The 25,057-nt window shown below is 33.9% G+C and overlaps 1 protein-coding gene across 1 annotated transcript in view; it reads right to left on the reverse strand.

The window, feature by feature from the left end:
- LOC144359168 (uncharacterized) overlaps positions 1-25,057 on the reverse strand; it is a 79,192-nt gene that overhangs the window by 44,947 nt on the left and 9,188 nt on the right. The window contains exon 2 of the mRNA XM_085490967.1: positions 22,377-22,566. Within this exon, the coding sequence (XP_085347093.1) occupies positions 22,377-22,566 (190 nt within the window). The remainder of the gene's footprint in view (positions 1-22,376; positions 22,567-25,057) is intronic.

Genomic DNA, 25,057 nt, shown 5'->3' on the forward strand with positions numbered 1-25,057 from the left:
CAAATTGGTGATGTTGAGGTGTTTGATGTGTGTGGCAGTTAAATTGAATTATTGAAGTAATTGATGATGAGAAATGCAACCAAATTGGTGATGTTGAGGTGTTTAATGTGTGTGGCAGTTAAATTGAATTATTGAAGTAATTGATGATGAGAAATGCAACCAAATTGGTGATGTTGAGGTGTTTGATGTGTGTGGCAGTTAAATTGAATTATTGAAGTAATTGATGATGAGAAATGCAACCAAATTGGTGATGTTGAGGTGTTTGATGTGTGTGGCAGTTAAATTGAATTATTGAAGTAATTTATGAAAAATGCAACCAAATTGGTGATGTTGAGGTGTTTGATGTGTGTGGCAGTTAAATTGAATTATTGAAGTAATTGATGAGAAATGCAACCAAATTGGTGATGTTGAGGTGTTTAATGTGTGTGGCAGTTAAATTGAATTATTGAAGTAATTGATGATGAGAAATGCAACCAAATTGGTGATGTTGAGGTGTTTGATGTGTGTAGCAGTTAAATTGAATTATTGAAGTAATTGATGATGAGAAATGCAACCAAATTGGTGATGTTGAGGTGTTTGATATGTGTGGCAGTTAAATTAAATTATTGAAGTAATTTATGAGAAATGCAACCAAATTGGTGATGTTGAGGTGTCTGATGTGTGTGGCAGTTAAATTGAATTATTGAAGTAATTGATGAGAAATGCAACCAAATTGGTGATGTTGAGGTGTTTGATGTGTGTGGCAGTTAAATTGAATTATTGAAGTAATTGATGATGAGAAATGCAACCAAATTGGTGATGTTGAGGTGTTTGATGTGTGTGGCAGTTAAATTTAATTATTGAAGTAATTTATGAAAAATGCAACCAAATTGGTGATGTTGAGGTGTTTGATGTGTGTGGCAGTTAAATTGAATTATTGAAGTAATTGATGATGAGAAATGCAACCAAATTGGTGATGTTGAGGTGTTTGATGTGTGTAGCAGTTAAATTGAATTATTGAAGTAATTGATGATGAGAAATGCAACCAAATTGGCGATGTTGAGGTGTTTGATGTGTGTAGCAGTTAAATTGAATTATTGAAGTAATTGATGAGAAATGCAACCAAATTGGTGATGTTGAGGTGTTTGATGTGTGTAGCAGTTAAATTGAATTATTGAAGTAATTGATGAGAAATGCAACCAAATTGGTGATGTTGAGGTGTTTGATGTGTGTAGCAGTTAAATTGAATTATTGAAGTAATTGATGAGAAATGCAACCAAATTGGTGATGTTGAGGTGTTTGATGTGTGTGGCAGTTAAATTAAATTATTGAAGTAATTTATGAGAAATGCAACCAAATTGGTGATGTTGAGGTGTTTGATGTGTGTGGCAGTTAAATTGAATTATTGAAGTAATTGATGATGAGAAATGCAACCAAATTGGTGATGTTGAGGTGTTTGATGTGTGTAGCAGTTAAATTGAATTATTGAAGTAATTGATGATGAGAAATGCAACCAAATTGGCGATGTTGAGGTGTTTGATGTGTGTAGCAGTTAAATTGAATTATTGAAGTAATTGATGAGAAATGCAACCAAATTGGTGATGTTGAGGTGTTTGATGTGTGTAGCAGTTAAATTGAATTATTGAAGTAATTGATGAGAAATGCAACCAAATTGGTGATGTTGAGGTGTTTGATGTGTGTAGCAGTTAAATTGAATTATTGAAGTAATTGATGAGAAATGCAACCAAATTGGTGATGTTGAGGTGTTTGATGTGTGTGGCAGTTAAATTAAATTATTGAAGTAATTTATGAGAAATGCAACCAAATTGGTGATGTTGAGGTGTTTGATGTGTGTGGCAGTTAAATTGAATTATTGAAGTAATTGATGATGAGAAATGCAACCAAATTGGTGATGTTGAGGTGTTTAATGTGTGTGGCAGTTAAATTGAATTATTGAAGTAATTGATGATGAGAAATGCAACCAAATTGGTGATGTTGAGGTGTTTGATGTGTGTGGCAGTTAAATTGAATTATTGAAGTAATTGATGATGAGAAATGCAACCAAATTGGTGATGTTGAGGTGTTTGATGTGTGTGGCAGTTAAATTGAATTATTGAAGTAATTTATGAAAAATGCAACCAAATTGGTGATGTTGAGGTGTTTGATGTGTGTGGCAGTTAAATTGAATTATTGAAGTAATTGATGAGAAATGCAACCAAATTGGTGATGTTGAGGTGTTTAATGTGTGTGGCAGTTAAATTGAATTATTGAAGTAATTGATGATGAGAAATGCAACCAAATTGGTGATGTTGAGGTGTTTGATGTGTGTAGCAGTTAAATTGAATTATTGAAGTAATTGATGATGAGAAATGCAACCAAATTGGTGATGTTGAGGTGTTTGATATGTGTGGCAGTTAAATTAAATTATTGAAGTAATTTATGAGAAATGCAACCAAATTGGTGATGTTGAGGTGTCTGATGTGTGTGGCAGTTAAATTGAATTATTGAAGTAATTGATGAGAAATGCAACCAAATTGGTGATGTTGAGGTGTTTGATGTGTGTGGCAGTTAAATTGAATTATTGAAGTAATTTATGAAAAATGCAACCAAATTGGTGATGTTGAGGTGTTTGATGTGTGTGGCAGTTAAATTGAATTATTGAAGTAATTGATGATGAGAAATGCAACCAAATTGGTGATGTTGAGGTGTTTGATGTGTGTAGCAGTTAAATTGAATTATTGAAGTAATTGATGATGAGAAATGCAACCAAATTGGCGATGTTGAGGTGTTTGATGTGTGTAGCAGTTAAATTGAATTATTGAAGTAATTGATGAGAAATGCAACCAAATTGGTGATGTTGAGGTGTTTGATGTGTGTAGCAGTTAAATTGAATTATTGAAGTAATTGATGAGAAATGCAACCAAATTGGTGATGTTGAGGTGTTTGATGTGTGTAGCAGTTAAATTGAATTATTGAAGTAATTGATGAGAAATGCAACCAAATTGGTGATGTTGAGGTGTTTGATGTGTGTGGCAGTTAAATTAAATTATTGAAGTAATTTATGAGAAATGCAACCAAATTGGTGATGTTGAGGTGTTTGATGTGTGTGGCAGTTAAATTGAATTATTGAAGTAATTGATGATGAGAAATGCAACCAAATTGGTGATGTTGAGGTGTTTAATGTGTGTGGCAGTTAAATTGAATTATTGAAGTAATTGATGATGAGAAATGCAACCAAATTGGTGATGTTGAGGTGTTTGATGTGTGTGGCAGTTAAATTGAATTATTGAAGTAATTGATGATGAGAAATGCAACCAAATTGGTGATTTTGAGGTGTTTGATGTGTGTGGCAGTTAAATTGAATTATTGAAGTAATTGATGAGAAATGCAACCAAATTGGTGATGTTGAGGTGTTTGATGTGTGTGGCAGTTAAATTAAGTTATTGAAGTAATTGATGAGAAATGCAACCAAATTGGTGATTTTGAGGTGTTTGATGTGTGTGGCAGTTAAATTAAATTATTGAAGTAATTGATGAGAAATGCAACCAAATTGGTGATGTTGAGGTGTTTGATGTGTGTGGCAGTTAAATTAAGTTATTGAAGTAATTGATGAGAAATGCAACCAAATTGGTGATTTTGAGGTGTTTGATGTGTGTGGCAGTTAAATTGAATTATTGAAGTAATTGATGAGAAATGCAACCAAATTGGTGATGTTGAGGTGTTTGATGTGTGTGGCAGTTAAATTAAGTTATTGAAGTAATTGATGAGAAATGCAGCCAAATTGGTGATTTTGAGGTGTTTGATGTGTGTGGCAGTTAAATTGAATTATTGAAGTAATTGATGAGAAATGCAACCAAATTGGTGATGTTGAGGTGTTTGATGTGTGTGGCAGTTAAATTAAGTTATTGAAGTAATTGATGAGAAATGCAGCCAAATTGGTGATGTTGATGTGTTTGATGTGTGTGGCAGTTAAATTGAATTATTGAAGTAATTGATGAGAAATGCAACCAAATTGGTGATGTTGAGGTGTTTGATGTGTGTGGCAGTTAAATTAAGTTATTGAAGTAATTGATGAGAAATGCAACCAAATTGGTGATTTTGAGGTGTTTGATGTGTGTGGCAGTTAAATTAAATTATTGAAGTAATTGATGAGAAATGCAACCAAATTGGTGATGTTGAGGTGTTTGATGTGTGTGGCAGTTAAATTGAATTATTGAAGTAATTGATGAGAAATGCAACCAAATTGGTGATGTTGAGGTGTTTGATGTGTGTGGCAGTTAAATTGAATTATTGAAGTAATTGATGAGAAATGCAACCAAATTGGTGATGTTGAGGTGTTTGATGTGTGTGGCAGTTAAATTAAATTATTGAAGTAATTGATGAGAAATGCAACCAAATTGGTGATGTTGAGGTGTTTGATGTGTGTGGCAGTTAAATTAAGTTATTGAAGTAATTGATGAGAAATGCAGCCAAATTGGTGATGTTGAGGTGTTTGATGTGTGTGGCAGTTAAATTGAATTATTGAAGTAATTGATGAGAAATGCAACCAAATTGGTGATGTTGAGGTGTTTGATGTGTGTGGCAGTTAAATTAAGTTATTGAAGTAATTGATGAGAAATGCAACCAAATTGGTGATTTTGAGGTGTTTGATGTGTGTGGCAGTTAAATTGAATTATTGAAGTAATTGATGAGAAATGCAACCAAATTGGTGATGTTGAGGTGTTTGATGTGTGTGGCAGTTAAATTGAATTATTGAAGTAATTGATGAGAAATGCAACCAAATTGGTGATGTTGAGGTGTTTGATGTGTGTGGCAGTTAAATTGAATTATTGAAGTAATTGATGAGAAATGCAACCAAATTGGTGATTTTGAGGTGTTTGATGTGTGTGGCAGTTAAATTAAATTATTGAAGTAATTGATGAGAAATGCAACCAAATTGGTGATGTTGAGGTGTTTGATGTGTGTAGCAGTTAAATTAAATTATTGAAGTAATTGATGAGAAATGCAACCAAATTGGTGATGTTGAGGTGTTTGATATGTGTAGCAGTTAAATTAAGTTATTGAAGTAATTGATGAGAAATGCAACCAAATTGGTGATTTTGAGGTGTTTGATTTGTGTGGCAGTTAAATTAAATTATTGAAGTAATTGATGAGAAATGCAACCAAATTGGTGATGTTGAGGTGTTTGATGTGTGTGGCAGTTAAATTAAATTATTGAAGTAATTTATGAGAAATGCAACCAAATTGGTGATGTTGAGGTGTTTGATGTGTGTGGCAGTTAAATTGAATTATTGAAGTAATTGATGATGAGAAATGCAACCAAATTGGTGATGTTGAGGTGTTTAATGTGTGTGGCAGTTAAATTGAATTATTGAAGTAATTGATGATGAGAAATGCAACCAAATTGGTGATGTTGAGGTGTTTGATGTGTGTGGCAGTTAAATTGAATTATTGAAGTAATTGATGATGAGAAATGCAACCAAATTGGTGATGTTGAGGTGTTTGATGTGTGTGGCAGTTAAATTGAATTATTGAAGTAATTTATGAAAAATGCAACCAAATTGGTGATGTTGAGGTGTTTGATGTGTGTGGCAGTTAAATTGAATTATTGAAGTAATTGATGAGAAATGCAACCAAATTGGTGATGTTGAGGTGTTTAATGTGTGTGGCAGTTAAATTGAATTATTGAAGTAATTGATGATGAGAAATGCAACCAAATTGGTGATGTTGAGGTGTTTGATGTGTGTAGCAGTTAAATTGAATTATTGAAGTAATTGATGATGAGAAATGCAACCAAATTGGTGATGTTGAGGTGTTTGATATGTGTGGCAGTTAAATTGATTAATTGAAGTAATTGATGAGAAATGCAACCAAATTGGTGATGTTGAGGTGTTTAATGTGTGTGGCAGTTAAATTGAATTATTGAAGTAATTGATGATGAGAAATGCAACCAAATTGGTGATGTTGAGGTGTTTGATGTGTGTAGCAGTTAAATTGCATTATTGAAGTAATTGATGATGAGAAATGCAACCAAATTGGTGATGTTGAGGTGTTTGATATGTGTAGCAGTTAAATTGAATTATTGAAGTAATTGATGAGAAATGCAACCAAATTGGTGATGTTGAGGTGTTTGATGTGTGTGGCAGTTAAATTGAATTATTGAAGTAATTGATGAGAAATGCAACCAAATTGGTGATGTTGAGGTGTTTGATGTGTGTAGCAGTTAAATTAAATTATTGAAGTAATTGATGAGAAATGCAACCAAATTGGTGATGTTGAGGTGTTTGATGTGTGTGGCAGTTAAATTAAGTTATTGAAGTAATTGATGAGAAATGCAACCAAATTGGTGATTTTGAGGTGTTTGATGTGTGTGGCAGTTAAATTAAATTATTGAAGTAATTGATGAGAAATGCAACCAAATTGGTGATTTTGAGGTGTTTGATGTGTGTGGCAGTTAAATTGAATTATTGAAGTAATTGATGAGAAATGCAACCAAATTGGTGATGTTGAGGTGTTTGATGTGTGTGGCAGTTAAATTAAGTTATTGAAGTAATTGATGAGAAATGCAACCAAATTGGTGATTTTGAGGTGTTTGATGTGTGTGGCAGTTAAATTAAATTATTGAAGTAATTGATGAGAAATGCAACCAAATTGGTGATGTTGAGGTGTTTGATGTGTGTGGCAGTTAAATTAAGTTATTGAAGTAATTGATGAGAAATGCAACCAAATTGGTGATTTTGAGGTGTTTGATGTGTGTGGCAGTTAAATTGAATTATTGAAGTAATTGATGAGAAATGCAACCAAATTGGTGATGTTGAGGTGTTTGATGTGTGTGGCAGTTAAATTAAGTTATTGAAGTAATTGATGAGAAATGCAGCCAAATTGGTGATTTTGAGGTGTTTGATGTGTGTGGCAGTTAAATTGAATTATTGAAGTAATTGATGAGAAATGCAACCAAATTGGTGATGTTGAGGTGTTTGATGTGTGTGGCAGTTAAATTAAGTTATTGAAGTAATTGATGAGAAATGCAGCCAAATTGGTGATGTTGATGTGTTTGATGTGTGTGGCAGTTAAATTGAATTATTGAAGTAATTGATGAGAAATGCAACCAAATTGGTGATGTTGAGGTGTTTGATGTGTGTGGCAGTTAAATTAAGTTATTGAAGTAATTGATGAGAAATGCAACCAAATTGGTGATTTTGAGGTGTTTGATGTGTGTGGCAGTTAAATTAAATTATTGAAGTAATTGATGAGAAATGCAACCAAATTGGTGATGTTGAGGTGTTTGATGTGTGTGGCAGTTAAATTGAATTATTGAAGTAATTGATGAGAAATGCAACCAAATTGGTGATGTTGAGGTGTTTGATGTGTGTGGCAGTTAAATTGAATTATTGAAGTAATTGATGAGAAATGCAACCAAATTGGTGATGTTGAGGTGTTTGATGTGTGTGGCAGTTAAATTAAGTTATTGAAGTAATTGATGAGAAATGCAACCAAATTGGTGATTTTGAGGTGTTTGATGTGTGTGGCAGTTAAATTAAATTATTGAAGTAATTGATGAGAAATGCAACCAAATTGGTGATTTTGAGGTGTTTGATGTGTGTGGCAGTTAAATTGAATTATTGAAGTAATTGATGAGAAATGCAACCAAATTGGTGATGTTGAGGTGTTTGATGTGTGTGGCAGTTAAATTAAGTTATTGAAGTAATTGATGAGAAATGCAACCAAATTGGTGATTTTGAGGTGTTTGATGTGTGTGGCAGTTAAATTAAATTATTGAAGTAATTGATGAGAAATGCAACCAAATTGGTGATGTTGAGGTGTTTGATGTGTGTGGCAGTTAAATTAAGTTATTGAAGTAATTGATGAGAAATGCAACCAAATTGGTGATTTTGAGGTGTTTGATGTGTGTGGCAGTTAAATTGAATTATTGAAGTAATTGATGAGAAATGCAACCAAATTGGTGATGTTGAGGTGTTTGATGTGTGTGGCAGTTAAATTAAGTTATTGAAGTAATTGATGAGAAATGCAGCCAAATTGGTGATTTTGAGGTGTTTGATGTGTGTGGCAGTTAAATTGAATTATTGAAGTAATTGATGAGAAATGCAACCAAATTGGTGATGTTGAGGTGTTTGATGTGTGTGGCAGTTAAATTAAGTTATTGAAGTAATTGATGAGAAATGCAGCCAAATTGGTGATGTTGATGTGTTTGATGTGTGTGGCAGTTAAATTGAATTATTGAAGTAATTGATGAGAAATGCAACCAAATTGGTGATGTTGAGGTGTTTGATGTGTGTGGCAGTTAAATTAAGTTATTGAAGTAATTGATGAGAAATGCAACCAAATTGGTGATTTTGAGGTGTTTGATGTGTGTGGCAGTTAAATTAAATTATTGAAGTAATTGATGAGAAATGCAACCAAATTGGTGATGTTGAGGTGTTTGATGTGTGTGGCAGTTAAATTGAATTATTGAAGTAATTGATGAGAAATGCAACCAAATTGGTGATGTTGAGGTGTTTGATGTGTGTGGCAGTTAAATTGAATTATTGAAGTAATTGATGAGAAATGCAACCAAATTGGTGATGTTGAGGTGTTTGATGTGTGTGGCAGTTAAATTAAATTATTGAAGTAATTGATGAGAAATGCAACCAAATTGGTGATGTTGAGGTGTTTGATGTGTGTGGCAGTTAAATTAAGTTATTGAAGTAATTGATGAGAAATGCAGCCAAATTGGTGATGTTGAGGTGTTTGATGTGTGTGGCAGTTAAATTGAATTATTGAAGTAATTGATGAGAAATGCAACCAAATTGGTGATGTTGAGGTGTTTGATGTGTGTGGCAGTTAAATTAAGTTATTGAAGTAATTGATGAGAAATGCAACCAAATTGGTGATTTTGAGGTGTTTGATGTGTGTGGCAGTTAAATTGAATTATTGAAGTAATTGATGAGAAATGCAACCAAATTGGTGATGTTGAGGTGTTTGATGTGTGTGGCAGTTAAATTGAATTATTGAAGTAATTGATGAGAAATGCAACCAAATTGGTGATGTTGAGGTGTTTGATGTGTGTGGCAGTTAAATTGAATTATTGAAGTAATTGATGAGAAATGCAACCAAATTGGTGATTTTGAGGTGTTTGATGTGTGTGGCAGTTAAATTAAATTATTGAAGTAATTGATGAGAAATGCAACCAAATTGGTGATGTTGAGGTGTTTGATGTGTGTAGCAGTTAAATTAAATTATTGAAGTAATTGATGAGAAATGCAACCAAATTGGTGATGTTGAGGTGTTTGATATGTGTAGCAGTTAAATTAAGTTATTGAAGTAATTGATGAGAAATGCAACCAAATTGGTGATTTTGAGGTGTTTGATTTGTGTGGCAGTTAAATTAAATTATTGAAGTAATTGATGAGAAATGCAACCAAATTGGTGATGTTGAGGTGTTTGATGTGTGTGGCAGTTAAATTGAATTATTGAAGTAATTGATGAGAAATGCAACCAAATTGGTGATGTTGAGGTGTTTGATGTGTGTGGCAGTTAAATTAAGTTATTGAAGTAATTGTGATGAGAAATGCAACCAAATTGGTGATTTTGAGGTGTTTAATGTGTGTGGCAGTTAAATTAAATTATTGAAGTAATTGATGAGAAATGCAACCAAATTGGTGATGTTGAGGTGTTTGATGTGTGTGGCAGTTAAATTGAATTATTGAAGTAATTGATGAGAAATGCAACCAAATTGGTGATGTTGAGGTGTTTGATATGTGTGGCAGTTAAATTGATTAATTGAAGTAATTGATGAGAAATGCAACCAAATTGGTGATGTTGAGGTGTTTAATGTGTGTGGCAGTTAAATTGAATTATTGAAGTAATTGATGATGAGAAATGCAACCAAATTGGTGATGTTGAGGTGTTTGATGTGTGTAGCAGTTAAATTGAATTATTGAAGTAATTGATGATGAGAAATACAACCAAATTGGTGATGTTGAGGTGTTTGATATGTGTAGCAGTTAAATTAAGTTATTGAAGTAATTGATGAGAAATGCAACCAAATTGGTGATTTTGAGGTGTTTGATGTGTGTGGCAGTTAAATTAAATTATTGAAGTAATTGATGAGAAATGCAACCAAATTGGTGATGTTGAGGTGTTTGATGTGTGTGGCAGTTAAATTGAATTATTGAAGTAATTGATGAGAAATGCAACCAAATTGGTGATGTTGAGGTGTTTGATGTGTGTGGCAGTTAAATTGAATTATTGAAGTAATTGATGAGAAATGCAACCAAATTGGTGATTTTGAGGTGTTTGATGTGTGTGGCAGTTAAATTAAATTATTGAAGTAATTGATGAGAAATGCAACCAAATTGGTGATGTTGAGGTGTTTGATGTGTGTAGCAGTTAAATTAAATTATTGAAGTAATTGATGAGAAATGCAACCAAATTGGTGATGTTGAGGTGTTTGATATGTGTAGCAGTTAAATTAAGTTATTGAAGTAATTGATGAGAAATGCAACCAAATTGGTGATTTTGAGGTGTTTGATGTGTGTGGCAGTTAAATTAAATTATTGAAGTAATTGATGAGAAATGCAACCAAATTGGTGATGTTGAGGTGTTTGATGTGTGTGGCAGTTAAATTAAGTTATTGAAGTAATTGTGATGAGAAATGCAACCAAATTGGTGATTTTGAGGTGTTTGATGTGTGTGGCAGTTAAATTAAATTATTGAAGTAATTGATGAGAAATGCAACCAAATTGGTGATGTTGAGGTGTTTGATGTGTGTGGCAGTTAAATTGAATTATTGAAGTAATTGATGAGAAATGCAACCAAATTGGTGATGTTGAGGTGTTTGATATGTGTGGCAGTTAAATTGATTAATTGAAGTAATTGATGAGAAATGCAACCAAATTGGTGATGTTGAGGTGTTTAATGTGTGTGGCAGTTAAATTGAATTATTGAAGTAATTGATGATGAGAAATGCAACCAAATTGGTGATGTTGAGGTGTTTGATGTGTGTAGCAGTTAAATTGAATTATTGAAGTAATTGATGATGAGAAATACAACCAAATTGGTGATGTTGAGGTGTTTGATATGTGTAGCAGTTAAATTAAGTTATTGAAGTAATTGATGAGAAATGCAACCAAATTGGTGATTTTGAGGTGTTTGATGTGTGTGGCAGTTAAATTAAATTATTGAAGTAATTGATGAGAAATGCAACCAAATTGGTGATGTTGAGGTGTTTGATGTGTGTGGCAGTTAAATTGAATTATTGAAGTAATTGATGAGAAATGCAACCAAATTGGTGATGTTGAGGTGTTTGATGTGTGTGGCAGTTAAATTAAGTTATTGAAGTAATTGATGAGAAATGCAACCAAATTGGTGATTTTGAGGTGTTTGTTGTGTGTGGCAGTTAAATTAAATTATTGAAGTAATTGATGAGAAATGCAACCAAATTGGTGATGTTGAGGTGTTTGATGTGTGTGGCAGTTAAATTGAATTATTGAAGTAATTGATGAGAATTGCAACCAAATTGGTGATTTTGAGGTGTTTGATGTGTGTAGCAGTTAAATTGAATTATTGAAGTAATTGATGAGAAATGCAACCAAATTGGTGATGTTGAGGTGTTTGATGTGTGTAGCAGTTAAATTAAATTATTGAAGTAATTGATGAGAAATGCAACCAAATTGGTGATGTTGAGGTGTTTGATGTGTGTAGCAGTTAAATTGAATTATTGAAGTAATTGATGAGAAATGCAACCAAATTGGTGATGTTGAGGTGTTTGATGTGTGTGGCAGTTAAATTAAATTATTGAAGTAATTGATGAGAAATGCAACCAAATTGGTGATTTTGAGGTGTTTGATGTGTGTGGCAGTTAAATTAAATTATTGAAGTAATTGATGAGAAATGCAACCAAATTGGTGATGTTGAGGTGTTTGATGTGTGTAGCAGTTAAATTAAATTATTGAAGTAATTGATGAGAAATGCAACCAAATTGGTGATGTTGAGGTGTTTAATGTGTGTGGCAGTTAAATTGAATTATTGACGTAATTGATGATGAGAAATGCAACCAAATTGGTGATGTTGAGGTGTTTGATGTGTGTGGCAGTTAAATTGAATTATTGACGTAATTGATGATGAGAAATGCAACCAAATTGGTGATGTTGAGGTGTTTGATGTGTGTGGCAGTTAAATTGAATTATTGAAGTAATTGATGATGAGAAATGCAACCAAATTGGTGATGTTGAGGTGTTTGATGTGTGTGGCAGTTAAATTGAATTATTGAAGTAATTGATGATGAGTAATGCAATCAAATTGGTGATGTTGAGGTGTTTGATGTGTGTGGCAGTTAAATTGAATTATTGAAGTAATTGATGAGAAATGCAACCAAATTGGTGATGTTGAGGTGTTTAATGTGTGTGGCAGTTAAATTGAATCATTGAAGTAATTGATGATGAGAAATGCAACCAAATTGGTGATGTTGAGGTGTTTGATATGAGTAGCAGTTAAATTGAATTATTGAAGTAATTGATGAGAAATGCAACCAAATTGGTGATTTTGAGGTGTTTGATGTGTGTGGCAGTTAAATTAAATTATTGAAGTAATTGATGAGAAATGCAACCAACTTGGTGATGTTGAGGTGTTTGATGTGTGTGGCAGTTAAATTAAATTATTGAAGTAATTTATGAGAAATGCAACCAAATTGGTGATGTTGAGGTGTTTGATGTGTGTGGCAGTTAAATTAAATTATTGAAGTAATTGATGAGAAATGCAACCAAATTGGTGATGTTGAGGTGTTTGATGTGTGTGGCAGTTAAATTCAATGATTGAAGTTATTGATGAGAAATAATCCGTGGTACATCGTGGCCATTCCAGGATGTAAACTCGTTCTTACAATTAAATAAATACAACATTAGTATATTAGGCCCATTTTATATGTTATTTCAATCGTGTACATGCGACGCAAAACTTAATATATTGCCAAATATTTTGATTTCAATTATTTCCATGGGATAGCAAATTTAGTATTTTTTGGCGAATTAATTAATTACTAAGGACCTGGCGTAGAATTGGAAATTAATTCAAATAAACAAATGTCCAATTCGGGAACAGGATAATAGTATATTTGGTTATTGATGAAATAGTAGGGCGCCACCAGGCGGTCTGGCTTAGTAAGTGCGTCGTGTTTCTCTCACGAAGTTGACGTTGATTGTGCACAAAGGAAGCCGTTCATCCCGCCATTGGATGGCGGCACATCGAGTATGTGGTGTTTACAAAGGACGTAGAGATTATCCGTGGTACATCGTGACCAATAATAAAATGATGGGTTGTCCAGCCTTGGGCGTGTCTTTTTTTGTGCAACACCAAAGTCCCGCCACTTATTTTTCATGGCTGTTCGACCATAGTCGTCTGCACCAGTATCGCGACTTCTAAGTTTAGTTTACTATGTTGGTCTCTCGACACCATATTCACCGCCTCCTTTTCGGTACCGACGCCCAACTCAGCGTCCAGAGGAGGAAATCTACTCACCACGCCACGCCACCTCGATACCTCTCCTTCCCGGAAACATTCTTTCCAAGACGAGACTGGTTTTTCTATGAGTTCGGCCGTTTAAAATCATATTCTGGACAAGATTTTTATCAATTAAATGGTTGGCTTCCATTGCTACTCCGAATCATTCAGAAAATGGCAACGCAAAAAACGCACAAATTCATTTTACCGCTACTTTACAGCGGTTTTCACACGGACACCAGTTAATTCCGTTACACAATGACTGAAGCAATTTCACATCGACCAGACTGCCCCAAAACAGATGACGAGAATTGATAGGATCGGTCATTGCGCATGCGTCTAAAACAGCTTGTACTAATATTCTAATTCCCTAATAACTTATTTTGCACTCGTACAATGAAAAATACATATTTGATTAGATTGGTTGGCCGTCAAGTACCATCCTATGACACCCAATTCATATATCACCGTACCAATACCATAGTACAGAGTTATGTTAACATAGAATAAAAAATATGACTAATATACTATTTTTTTATTTAATTAATTGTAAGGATGAGATTACATTGTGAAATGGCCATGATGTACCACGGATCGAAATGCAACCAAATTGGTGATGTTGAGGTGTTTGATGTGTGTGGCAGTTAAATTAAGTTATTGAAGTAATTGATGAGAAATGCAACCAAATTGGTGATTTTGAGGTGTTTGATGTGTGTGGCAGTTAAATTAAATTATTGAAGTAATTGATGAGAAATGCAACCAAATTGGTGATTTTGAGGTGTTTGATGTGTGTGGCAGTTAAATTGAATTATTGAAGTAATTGATGAGAAATGCAACCAAATTGGTGATGTTGAGGTGTTTGATGTGTGTGGCAGTTAAATTAAGTTATTGAAGTAATTGATGAGAAATGCAACCAAATTGGTGATTTTGAGGTGTTTGATGTGTGTGGCAGTTAAATTAAATTATTGAAGTAATTGATGAGAAATGCAACCAAATTGGTGATGTTGAGGTGTTTGATGTGTGTTACAGTTAAATTGAATTATTGAAGTAATTGATGAGAAATGCAACCAAATTGGTGATGTTGAGGTGTTTGATATGTGTGGCAGTTAAATTGATTAATTGAAGTAATTGATGAGAAATGCAACCAAATTGGTGATGTTGAGGTGTTTAATGTGTGTGGCAGTTAAATTGAATTATTGAAGTAATTGATGATGAGAAATGCAACCAAATTGGTGATGTTGAGGTGTTTGATGTGTGTAGCAGTTAAATTGAATTATTGAAGTAATTGATGTTGAGAAATACAACCAAATTGGTGATGTTGAGGTGTTTGATATGTGTAGCAGTTAAATTAAGTTATTGAAGTAATTGATGAGAAATGCAACCAAATTGGTGATTTTGAGGTGTTTGATGTGTGTGGCAGTTAAATTAAATTATTGAAGTAATTGATGAGAAATGCAACCAAATTGGTGATGTTGAGGTGTTTGATGTGTGTGGCAGTTAAATTGAATTATTGAAGTAATTGATGAGAAATGCAACCAAATTGGTGATGTTGAGGTGTTTGATGTGTGTGGCAGTTAAATTAAGTTATTGAAGTAATTGATGAGAAATGCAGCCAAATTGGTGATGTTGAGGTGTTTGATGTGTGTGGCAGTTAAATTGAATTATTGAAGTAATTGATGAGAAATGCAACCAAATTGGTGATGTTGAGGTGTTTGATGTGTGTGGCAGTTAAATTAAGTTATTGAAGTAATTGATGAGAAATGCAACCAAATTGGTGATTTTGAGGTGTTTGATGTGTGTGGCAGTTAAATTGAATTATTGAAGTAATTGATGAGAAATGCAACCAAATTGGTGATGTTGAGGTGTTTGATGTGTGTGGCAGTTAAATTGAATTATTGAAGTAATTGATGAGAAATGCAACCAAATTGGTGATGTTGAGGTGTTTGATGTGTGTGGCAGTTAAATTGAATTATTGAAGTAATTGATGAGAAATGCAACCAAATTGGTGATGTTGAGGTGTTTGATGTGTGTGGCAGTTAAATTGAATTATTGAAGTAATTGATGAGAAATGCAACCAAATTGGTGATTTTGAGGTGTTTGATGTGTGTGGCAGTTAAATTAAATTATTGAAGTAATTGATGAGAAATGCAACCAAATTGGTGATGTTGAGGTGTTTGATGTGTGTAGCAGTTAAATTAAATTATTGAAGTAATTGATGAGAAATGCAACCAAATTGGTGATGTTGAGGTGTTTGATATGTGTAGCAGTTAAATTAAGTTATTGAAGTAATTGATGAGAAATGCAACCAAATTGGTGATTTTGAGGTGTTTGATGTGTGTGGCAGTTAAATTAAATTATTGAAGTAATTGATGAGAAATGCAACCAAATTGGTGATGTTGAGGTGTTTGATGTGTGTGGCAGTTAAATTGAATTATTGAAGTAATTGATGAGAAATGCAACCAAATTGGTGATGTTGAGGTGTTTGATGTGTGTGGCAGTTAAATTAAGTTATTGAAGTAATTGTGATGAGAAATGCAACCAAATTGGTGATTTTGAGGAGTTTGATGTGTGTGGCAGTTAAATTAAATTATTGAAGTAATTGATGAGAAATGCAACCAAATTGGTGATGTTGAGGTGTTTGATGTGTGTGGCAGTTAAATTGAATTATTGAAGTAATTGATGAGAAATGCAACCAAATTGGTGATGTTGAGGTGTTTGATATGTGTGGCAGTTAAATTGAATAATTGAAGTAATTGATGAGAAATGCAACCAAATTGGTGATGTTGAGGTGTTTAATGTGTGTGGCAGTTAAATTGAATTATTGAAGTAATTGATGATGAGAAATGCAACCAAATTGGTGATGTTGAGGTGTTTGATGTGTGTAGCAGTTAAATTGAATTATTGAAGTAATTGATGATGAGAAATACAACCAAATTGGTGATGTTGAGGTGTTTGATATGTGTAGCAGTTAAATTAAGTTATTGAAGTAATTGATGAGAAATGCAACCAAATTGGTGATTTTGAGGTGTTTGATGTGTGTGGCAGTTAAATTAAATTATTGAAGTAATTGATGAGAAATGCAACCAAATTGGTGATGTTGAGGTGTTTGATGTGTGTGGCAGTTAAATTGAATTATTGAAGTAATTGATGAGAAATGCAACCAAATTGGTGATGTTGAGGTGTTTGATGTGTGTGGCAGTTAAATTAAGTTATTGAAGTAATTGATGAGAAATGCAACCAAATTGGTGATTTTGAGGTGTTTGTTGTGTGTGGCAGTTAAATTAAATTATTGAAGTAATTGATGAGAAATGCAACCAAATTGGTGATGTTGAGGTGTTTGATGTGTGTGGCAGTTAAATTGAATTATTGAAGTAATTGATGAGAAATGCAACCAAATTGGTGATGTTGAGGTGTTTGATGTGTGTAGCAGTTAAATTAAATTATTGAAGTAATTGATGAGAAATGCAACCAAATTGGTGATTTTGAGGTGTTTGATGTGTGTAGCAGTTAAATTGAATTATTGAAGTAATTGATGAGAAATGCAACCAAATTGGTGATGTTGAGGTGTTTGATGTGTGTGGCAGTTAAATTAAATTATTGAAGTAATTGATGAGAAATGCAACCAAATTGGTGATTTTGAGGTGTTTGATGTGTGTGGCAGTTAAATTAAATTATTGAAGTAATTGATGAGAAATGCAACCAAATTGGTGATGTTGAGGTGTTTGATGTGTGTAGCAGTTAAATTAAATTATTGAAGTAATTGATGAGAAATGCAACCAAATTGGTGATGTTGAGGTGTTTAATGTGTGTGGCAGTTAAATTGAATTATTGACGTAATTGATGATGAGAAATGCAACCAAATTGGTGATGTTGAGGTGTTTGATGTGTGTGGCAGTTAAATTGAATTATTGACGTAATTGATGATGAGAAATGCAACCAAATTGGTGATGTTGAGGTGTTTGATGTGTGTGGCAGTTAAATTGAATTATTGAAGTAATTGATGATGAGAAATGCAACCAAATTGGTGATGTTGAGGTGTTTGATGTGTGTGGCAGTTAAATTGAATTATTGAAGTAATTGATGATGAGTAATGCAATCAAATTGGTGATGTTGAGGTGTTTGATGTGTGTGGCAGTTAAATTGAATTATTGAAGTAATTGATGAGAAATGCAACCAAATTGGTGATGTTGAGGTGTTTAATGTGTGTGGCAGTTAAATTGAATCATTGAAGTAATTGATGATGAGAAATGCAACCAAATTGGTGATGTTGAGGTGTTTGATATGAGTAGCAGTTAAATTGAATTATTGAAGTAATTGATGAGAAATGCAACCAAATTGGTGATTTTGAGGTGTTTGATGTGTGTGGCAGTTAAATTAAATTATTGAAGTAATTGATGAGAAATGCAACCAACTTGGTGATGTTGAGGTGTTTGATGTGTGTGGCAGTTAAATTAAATTATTGAAGTAATTTATGAGAAATGCAACCAAATTGGTGATGTTGAGGTGTTTGATGTGTGTGGCAGTTAAATTGAATTATTGAAGTAATTGATGAGAAATGCAACCAAATTGGTGATGTTGAGGTGTTTGATGTGTGTGGCAGTTAAATTAAGTTATTGAAGTAATTGATGAGAAATGCAACCAAATTGGTGATTTTGAGGTGTTTGTTGTGTGTGGCAGTTAAATTAAATTATTGAAGTAATTGATGAGAAATGCAACCAAATTGGTGATGTTGAGGTGTTTGATGTGTGTGGCAGTTAAATTGAATTATTGAAGTAATTGATGAGAATTGCAACCAAATTGGTGATTTTGAGGTGTTTGATGTGTGTAGCAGTTAAATTGAATTATTGAAGTAATTGATGAGAAATGCAACCAAATTGGTGATGTTGAGGTGTTTGATGTGTGTAGCAGTTAAATTAAATTATTGAAGTAATTGATGAGAAATGCAACCAAATTGGTGATGTTGAGGTGTTTGATGTGTGTGGCAGTTAAATTGAATTATTGACGTAATTGATGATGAGAAATGCAACCAAATTGGTGATGTTGAGGTGTTTGATGTGTGTGGCAGTTAAATTGAATTATTGACGTAATTGATGATGAGAAATGCAACCAAATTGGTGATGTTGAGGTGTTTGATGTGTGTGGCAGTTAAATTGAATTATTGAAGTAATTGATGATGAGAAATGCAACCAAATTGGTGATGTTGAGGTGTTTGATGTGTGTGGCAGTTAAATTGAATTATTGAAGTAATTGATGATGAGTAATGCAATCAAATTGGTGATGTTGAGGTGTTTGATGTGTGTGGCAGTTAAATTGAATTATTGAAGTAATTGATGAGAAATGCAACCAAATTGGTGATGTTGAGGTGTTTAATGTGTGTGGCAGTTAAATTGAATCATTGAAGTAATTGATGATGAGAAATGCAACCAAATTGGTGATGTTGAGGTGTTTGATATGAGTAGCAGTTAAATTGAATTATTGAAGTAATTGATGAGAAATGCAACCAAATTGGTGATTTTGAGGTGTTTGATGTGTGTGGCAGTTAAATTAAATTATTGAAGTAATTGATGAGAAATGCAACCAACTTGGTGATGTTGAGGTGTTTGATGTGTGTGGCAGTTAAATTAAATTATTGAAGTAATTTATGAGAAATGCAACCAAATTGGTGATGTTGAGGTGTTTGATGTGTGTGGCAGTTAAATTGAATTATTGAAGTAATTGATGAGAAATGCAACCAAATTGGTGATGTTGAGGTGTTTGATGTGTGTGGCAGTTAAATTAAGTTATTGAAGTAATTGATGAGAAATGCAACCAAATTGGTGATTTTGAGGTGTTTGTTGTGTGTGGCAGTTAAATTAAATTATTGAAGTAATTGATGAGAAATGCAACCAAATTGGTGATGTTGAGGTGTTTGATGTGTGTGGCAGTTAAATTGAATTATTGAAGTAATTGATGAGAATTGCAACCAAATTGGTGATTTTGAGGTGTTTGATGTGTGTAGCAGTTAAATTGAATTATTGAAGTAATTGATGAGAAATGCAACCAAATTGGTGATGTTGAGGTGTTTGATGTGTGTAGCAGTTAAATTAAATTATTGAAGTAATTGATGAGAAATGCAACCAAATTGGTGATGTTGAGGTGTTTGATGTGTGTGGCAGTTAAATTAAATTATTGAAGTAATTGATGAGAAATGCAACCAAATTGGTGATTTTGAGGTGTTTGATGTGTGTGGCAGTTAAATTAAATTATTGAAGTAATTGATGAGAAATGCAACCATATTGGTGATGTTGAGGTGTTTGATGTGTGTAGCAGTTAAATTAAATTATTGAAGTAATTGATGAGAAATGCAACCAAATTGGTGATGTTGAGGTGTTTAATGTGTGTGGCAGTTAAATTGAATTATTGACGTAATTGATGATGAGAAATGCAACCAAATTGGTGATGTTGAGGTGTTTGATGTGTGTGGCAGTTAAATTGAATTATTGACGTAATTGATGATGAGAAATGCAACCAAATTGGTGATGTTGAGGTGTTTGATGTGTGTGGCAGTTAAATTGAATTATTGAAGTAATTGATGATGAGAAATGCAACCAAATTGGTGATGTTGAGGTGTTTGATGTGTGTGGCAGTTAAATTGAATTATTGAAGTAATTGATGATGAGTAATGCAATCAAATTGGTGATGTTGAGGTGTTTGATGTGTGTGGCAGTTAAATTGAATTATTGAAGTAATTGATGAGAAATGCAACCAAATTGGTGATTTTGAGGTGTTTGATGTGTGTGGCAGTTAAATTAAATTATTGAAGTAATTGATGAGAAATGCAACCAACTTGGTGATGTTGAGGTGTTTGATGTGTGTGGCAGTTAAATTAAATTATTGAAGTAATTTATGAGAAATGCAACCAAATTGGTGATGTTGAGGTGTTTGATGTGTGTGGCAGTTAAATTAAATTATTGAAGTAATTGATGAGAAATGCAACCAAATTGGTGATGTTGAGGTGTTTGATGTGTGTGGCAGTTAAATTCAATGATTGAAGTTATTGATGAGGAATAATCCGTGGTACATCGTGGCCATTCCAGGATGTAAACTCGTTCTTACAATTAAATAAATACAACATTAGTATATTAGGCCCATTTTATATGTTATTTTAATCGTGTACATGCGACGCAAAACTTAATATATTGCCAAATATTTTGATTTCAATTATTTCCATGGGATAGCAAATTTAGTATTTTTTGGCGAATTAATTAATTACTAAGGACCTGGCGTAGAATTGGAAATTAATTCAAATAAACAAATGTCCAATTCGGGAACAGGATAATAGTATATTTGGTTATTGATGAAATAGTAGGGCGCCACCAGGCGGTCTGGCTTAGTAAGTGCGTCGTGTTTCTCTCACGAAGTTGACGTTGATTGTGCACAAAGGAAGCCGTTCATCCCGCCATTGGATGGCGGCACATCGAGTATGTGGTGTTTACAAAGGACGTAGAGATTATCCGTGGTACATCGTGACCAATAATAAAATGATGGGTTGTCCAGCCTTGGGCGTGTCTTTTTTTGTGCAACACCAAAGTCCCGCCACTTATTTTTCATGGCTGTTCGACCATAGTCGTCTGCACCAGTATCGCGACTTCTAAGTTTAGTTTACTATGTTGGTCTCTCGACACCATATTCACCGCCTCCTTTTCGGTACCGACGCCCAACTCAGCGTCCAGAGGAGGAAATCTACTCACCACGCCACGCCACCTCGATACCTCTCCTTCCCGGAAACATTCTTTCCAAGACGAGACTGGTTTTTCTATGAGTTCGGCCGTTTAAAATCATATTCTGGACAAGATTTTTATCAATTAAATGGTTGGCTTCCATTGCTACTCCGAATCATTCAGAAAATGGCAACGCAAAAAACGCACAAATTCATTTTACCGCTACTTTACAGCGGTTTTCACACGGACACCAGTTAATTCCGTTACACAATGACTGAAGCAATTTCACATCGACCAGACTGCCCCAAAACAGATGACGAGAATTGATAGGATCGGTCATTGCGCATGCGTCTAAAACAGCTTGTACTAATATTCTAATTCCCTAATAACTTATTTTGCACTCGTACAATGAAAAATACATATTTGATTAGATTGGTTGGCCGTCAAGTACCATCCTATGACACCCAATTCATATATCACCGTACCAATACCATAGTACAGAGTTATGTTAACATAGAATAAAAAATATGACTAATATACTATTTTTTTATTTAATTAATTGTAAGGATGAGATTACATTGTGAAATGGCCATGATGTACCACGGATCGAAATGCAACCAAATTGGTGATGTTGAGGTGTTTGATGTGTGTGGCAGTTAAATTAAATTATTGAAGTTATTGACATGAAATACAACCAAATTGCAATTTGGTGATGTTGAGGTGTTTGATTTGGAGGGAAAAACGATTGGCATTGTTATGGTATTCGAGGGCAGCAAAACTGAAGATGGTGTGATGTTGACATGTAAGAAAGCCAAATTAAAAGAGTTTTGATGTGAAGTACAGTCAAATTTAGAATGTTGATTTGATTGGCAAGGGTAGTTCTGTTTAGTGGATTGTGGTGTTCGATGTGGGAGACAGCTAAAATTGAGGATCGTAATGTCCTTCTTGTACAGGACAAAAACATTTGGAGAATGCTGGGGTGTTTCATGTTGTGGTTGGACAAATAGAGGATGTTTAGGGTTGATGTGAAGGGCAGTCGAACATGATGTTGAGGTTTTTGATAATGAGGGTGGCCAAATTGAGGATGTTCAAGTGTTTAACATGGAGGGCGGCCTAGCGCTATTGGAAATTGTAACAGTGCCGATAAACGATGCTGTAATTCACAAAGTAGAATAATGTTTAAGCTTTGATAACACTTACCCCAATGTCAAAGATTCTCCGTAATAATAACTATACTCGCTATCTTCCTCGCTAGTACTGTAATAAGTTGAGAAATCACAACAGTACTGGTAACTGCCGCTTCCACAGCAATAAGTCTCATCATAGTCATCATAATATCCCGGACATGTGAATGAACTGTAATAACTGGTACATGTATCACTACTCACTTCTATTTCAGAAGAGATTTAAAATGTGAAATTGTTTTTTTTTTATTTTCAGAAGATATGTGGATAAATCAGGGAACAAGCAAAATTGGTCAATAAAGGTCTCGTGATATTGAATAATACTTATGATATGAATAAGATAATAATATAACACAATCTCCAAAATTGTGTTACTAATGCAAATAAAAAACTGTTGGTAAAGGATGGTATTTGAATATAATTTTTAAAAGTACACTCCTATTGATTTTGGCCTTCACCAAACATACACTACCCCTGCACAATCAATGGTATAAATCATAATTTACATTTACAATTAATTTACAATTACAACGGTTACCCATTTTATAACACTAAAAGGCGCTATAATACATTCAATGTATTTCTTCATTTGTGTTCCCGATATATAATAAGAATATATATACTCCACATTTTCCGAAAATAACCCGATTTAATTTAACCCATCCGCAATAGAGAACCGGGACAGAATTTCGTTCAATCTGCATCTCAACTGCAGTTTTAAAAAGTATGCAGCCGGACTGAACGCAAAAAATTAAACAAGTTTTATTTCTACTGACAGACAAACACGACCGATTAAAATTAGCCAACGCTTTGTCAGCTGACTGGTCAATTAATTTCACCTTTAAAAGCGAACCTAAATGCGGCCTTAATTTATAGTTGTGTATATTCTAGACTGTATTCGAAATAATATTGCAGTGGTTTAATTTTGTTTTAATTGTAACTGAAGCTTGGATAAGGATTTGAAGTGCTTGCAATTAGACACCATGGAGGCCATTCATGGAGAGGAATAAATAACGAACGAACATATTTAACATCCGGCTACTTTTCAAAGCTATGACGTTTTACAATCTGATTAAAATCTGATGTAGTGTACAGGCTTTAATTATTTTGGCTATAAACTTATTTTAATTTTATTCTTTATTACTTTTGTTATTAATGCCTTTTTATTTTATTATTTTACTTTGATTTTGATTTTGTGATTTTTTTTAATTCTGCCCTACATACATCTGACCCGATGTAACGAGATTTCAACGAGACCCACTATCGACGATTTTAGTCAACGAATCACATACCTCCTTCTATATCGCACATGGTGACGTCACCGGGCAGAGTCAGGTGGCTAACATAGTCAAATAAAATGGCGGATTATACCGACGTTAGCGACCGAGAAAAACACGGCTTTTCGGTAAGTTTATCATTGTAAAATTCAATGAAAGTCATTTTTTTATGTTTATTGTGGCTCGAATGGTTCGAGTTTAGATCGTTATTTTGCGTAGTTATTCTGGGAGTGACGATTTTGTTTCCACCGTTTCGACCGAACACCGGTGTCTTTTTCCAGTTGCTTGCCCTGGAGACGGGTGATGTTTTGTTGACGGTCGGGCCAAAATCTTCTACGGTATTGAAGTCGTAGCTGTAAATATTCATCAAAATGTATCAACATTTTGTACATTATACAATGGCTTTTTATTAAAGTAATTGAGCTGATTCGGACTGGAATAAAATATTTTTTATTTCGAACACATCGCAATATTGATCAGGAAATATTTGTTTGCTCCAATTTTCTGCGTCAATGCCGTGGAACGGTGACCATTATACAATTTAAAGTTGGTTTGCATTGTTTACTATAGCTGTTTACAGTGTTCTAATCATTACGATTTACTTATTTGTTCGCCTCCATTCTAGATAATTATGCTCAGTGTTTGATGTAAATATCAGGGGGAAATTCTCTTTCTCTCGGGTTCTCCACACTTGTCAGGGGGGGGGGGAACTCGTCTCGTCTCTATATCTCGTCCCCTTGAGGTACGGGATCGGGAAAGTCACTTTAACTTTACAGTCAAATAAGGCACACACAACGAAATACGTTTCAGCTCTCGTCTTAGTCGGTCTGTCGAGCACTCTATAAGACACAGCGCCCTGGGGAAAAGTCCCCAAGACTCTCACAAGGCTGAACCAAGACTCGCCCAAGACTGGACTCTCTCAAGGCTCGCCCCTGGACTGGACTCTCGGACTGCCCAGGACTGCTCTCTCTCTCTACTGCGTCTATCGTGCTGTACTCGCCAAGACCAACTCAAACTCTCTTTATTCATTTTCAAAACTCTAACCAATTACAAAGCAGTAAAAAGACTCTAGGGCGTAACCTTCAATCATAAAGCCAATCACACTAAGTACTGAATACGTCATATCTTTTGATTAATCGTTCACTACATTAATAACTATGAATATAAACTGTCAGAATGAGTAATCTAAAAAGCGGTGGTTATCTGGTAATTAGTTCCAAATCAGTGAGCCAAGTTCCGTCCAAAACTTCAAATAGGCCTACACGATGACAGACATAACACAGCAATTCGGCTAATAATCAGCTAATTAAGTCGGTCAACAGATAGCAAAAACAAATTCATGACACATCCCTTCACCCAAACTGAGATATGCCTCTCGGCATTGCACGTTCACAAATCAAAGATACCGTCCTCTACTCAT

Source organism: Saccoglossus kowalevskii, chromosome 2, assembly GCF_978046115.1.
Source record: "Saccoglossus kowalevskii chromosome 2, keSacKowa6.1, whole genome shotgun sequence".
Taxonomy (NCBI): domain Eukaryota; kingdom Metazoa; phylum Hemichordata; class Enteropneusta; family Harrimaniidae; genus Saccoglossus; species Saccoglossus kowalevskii.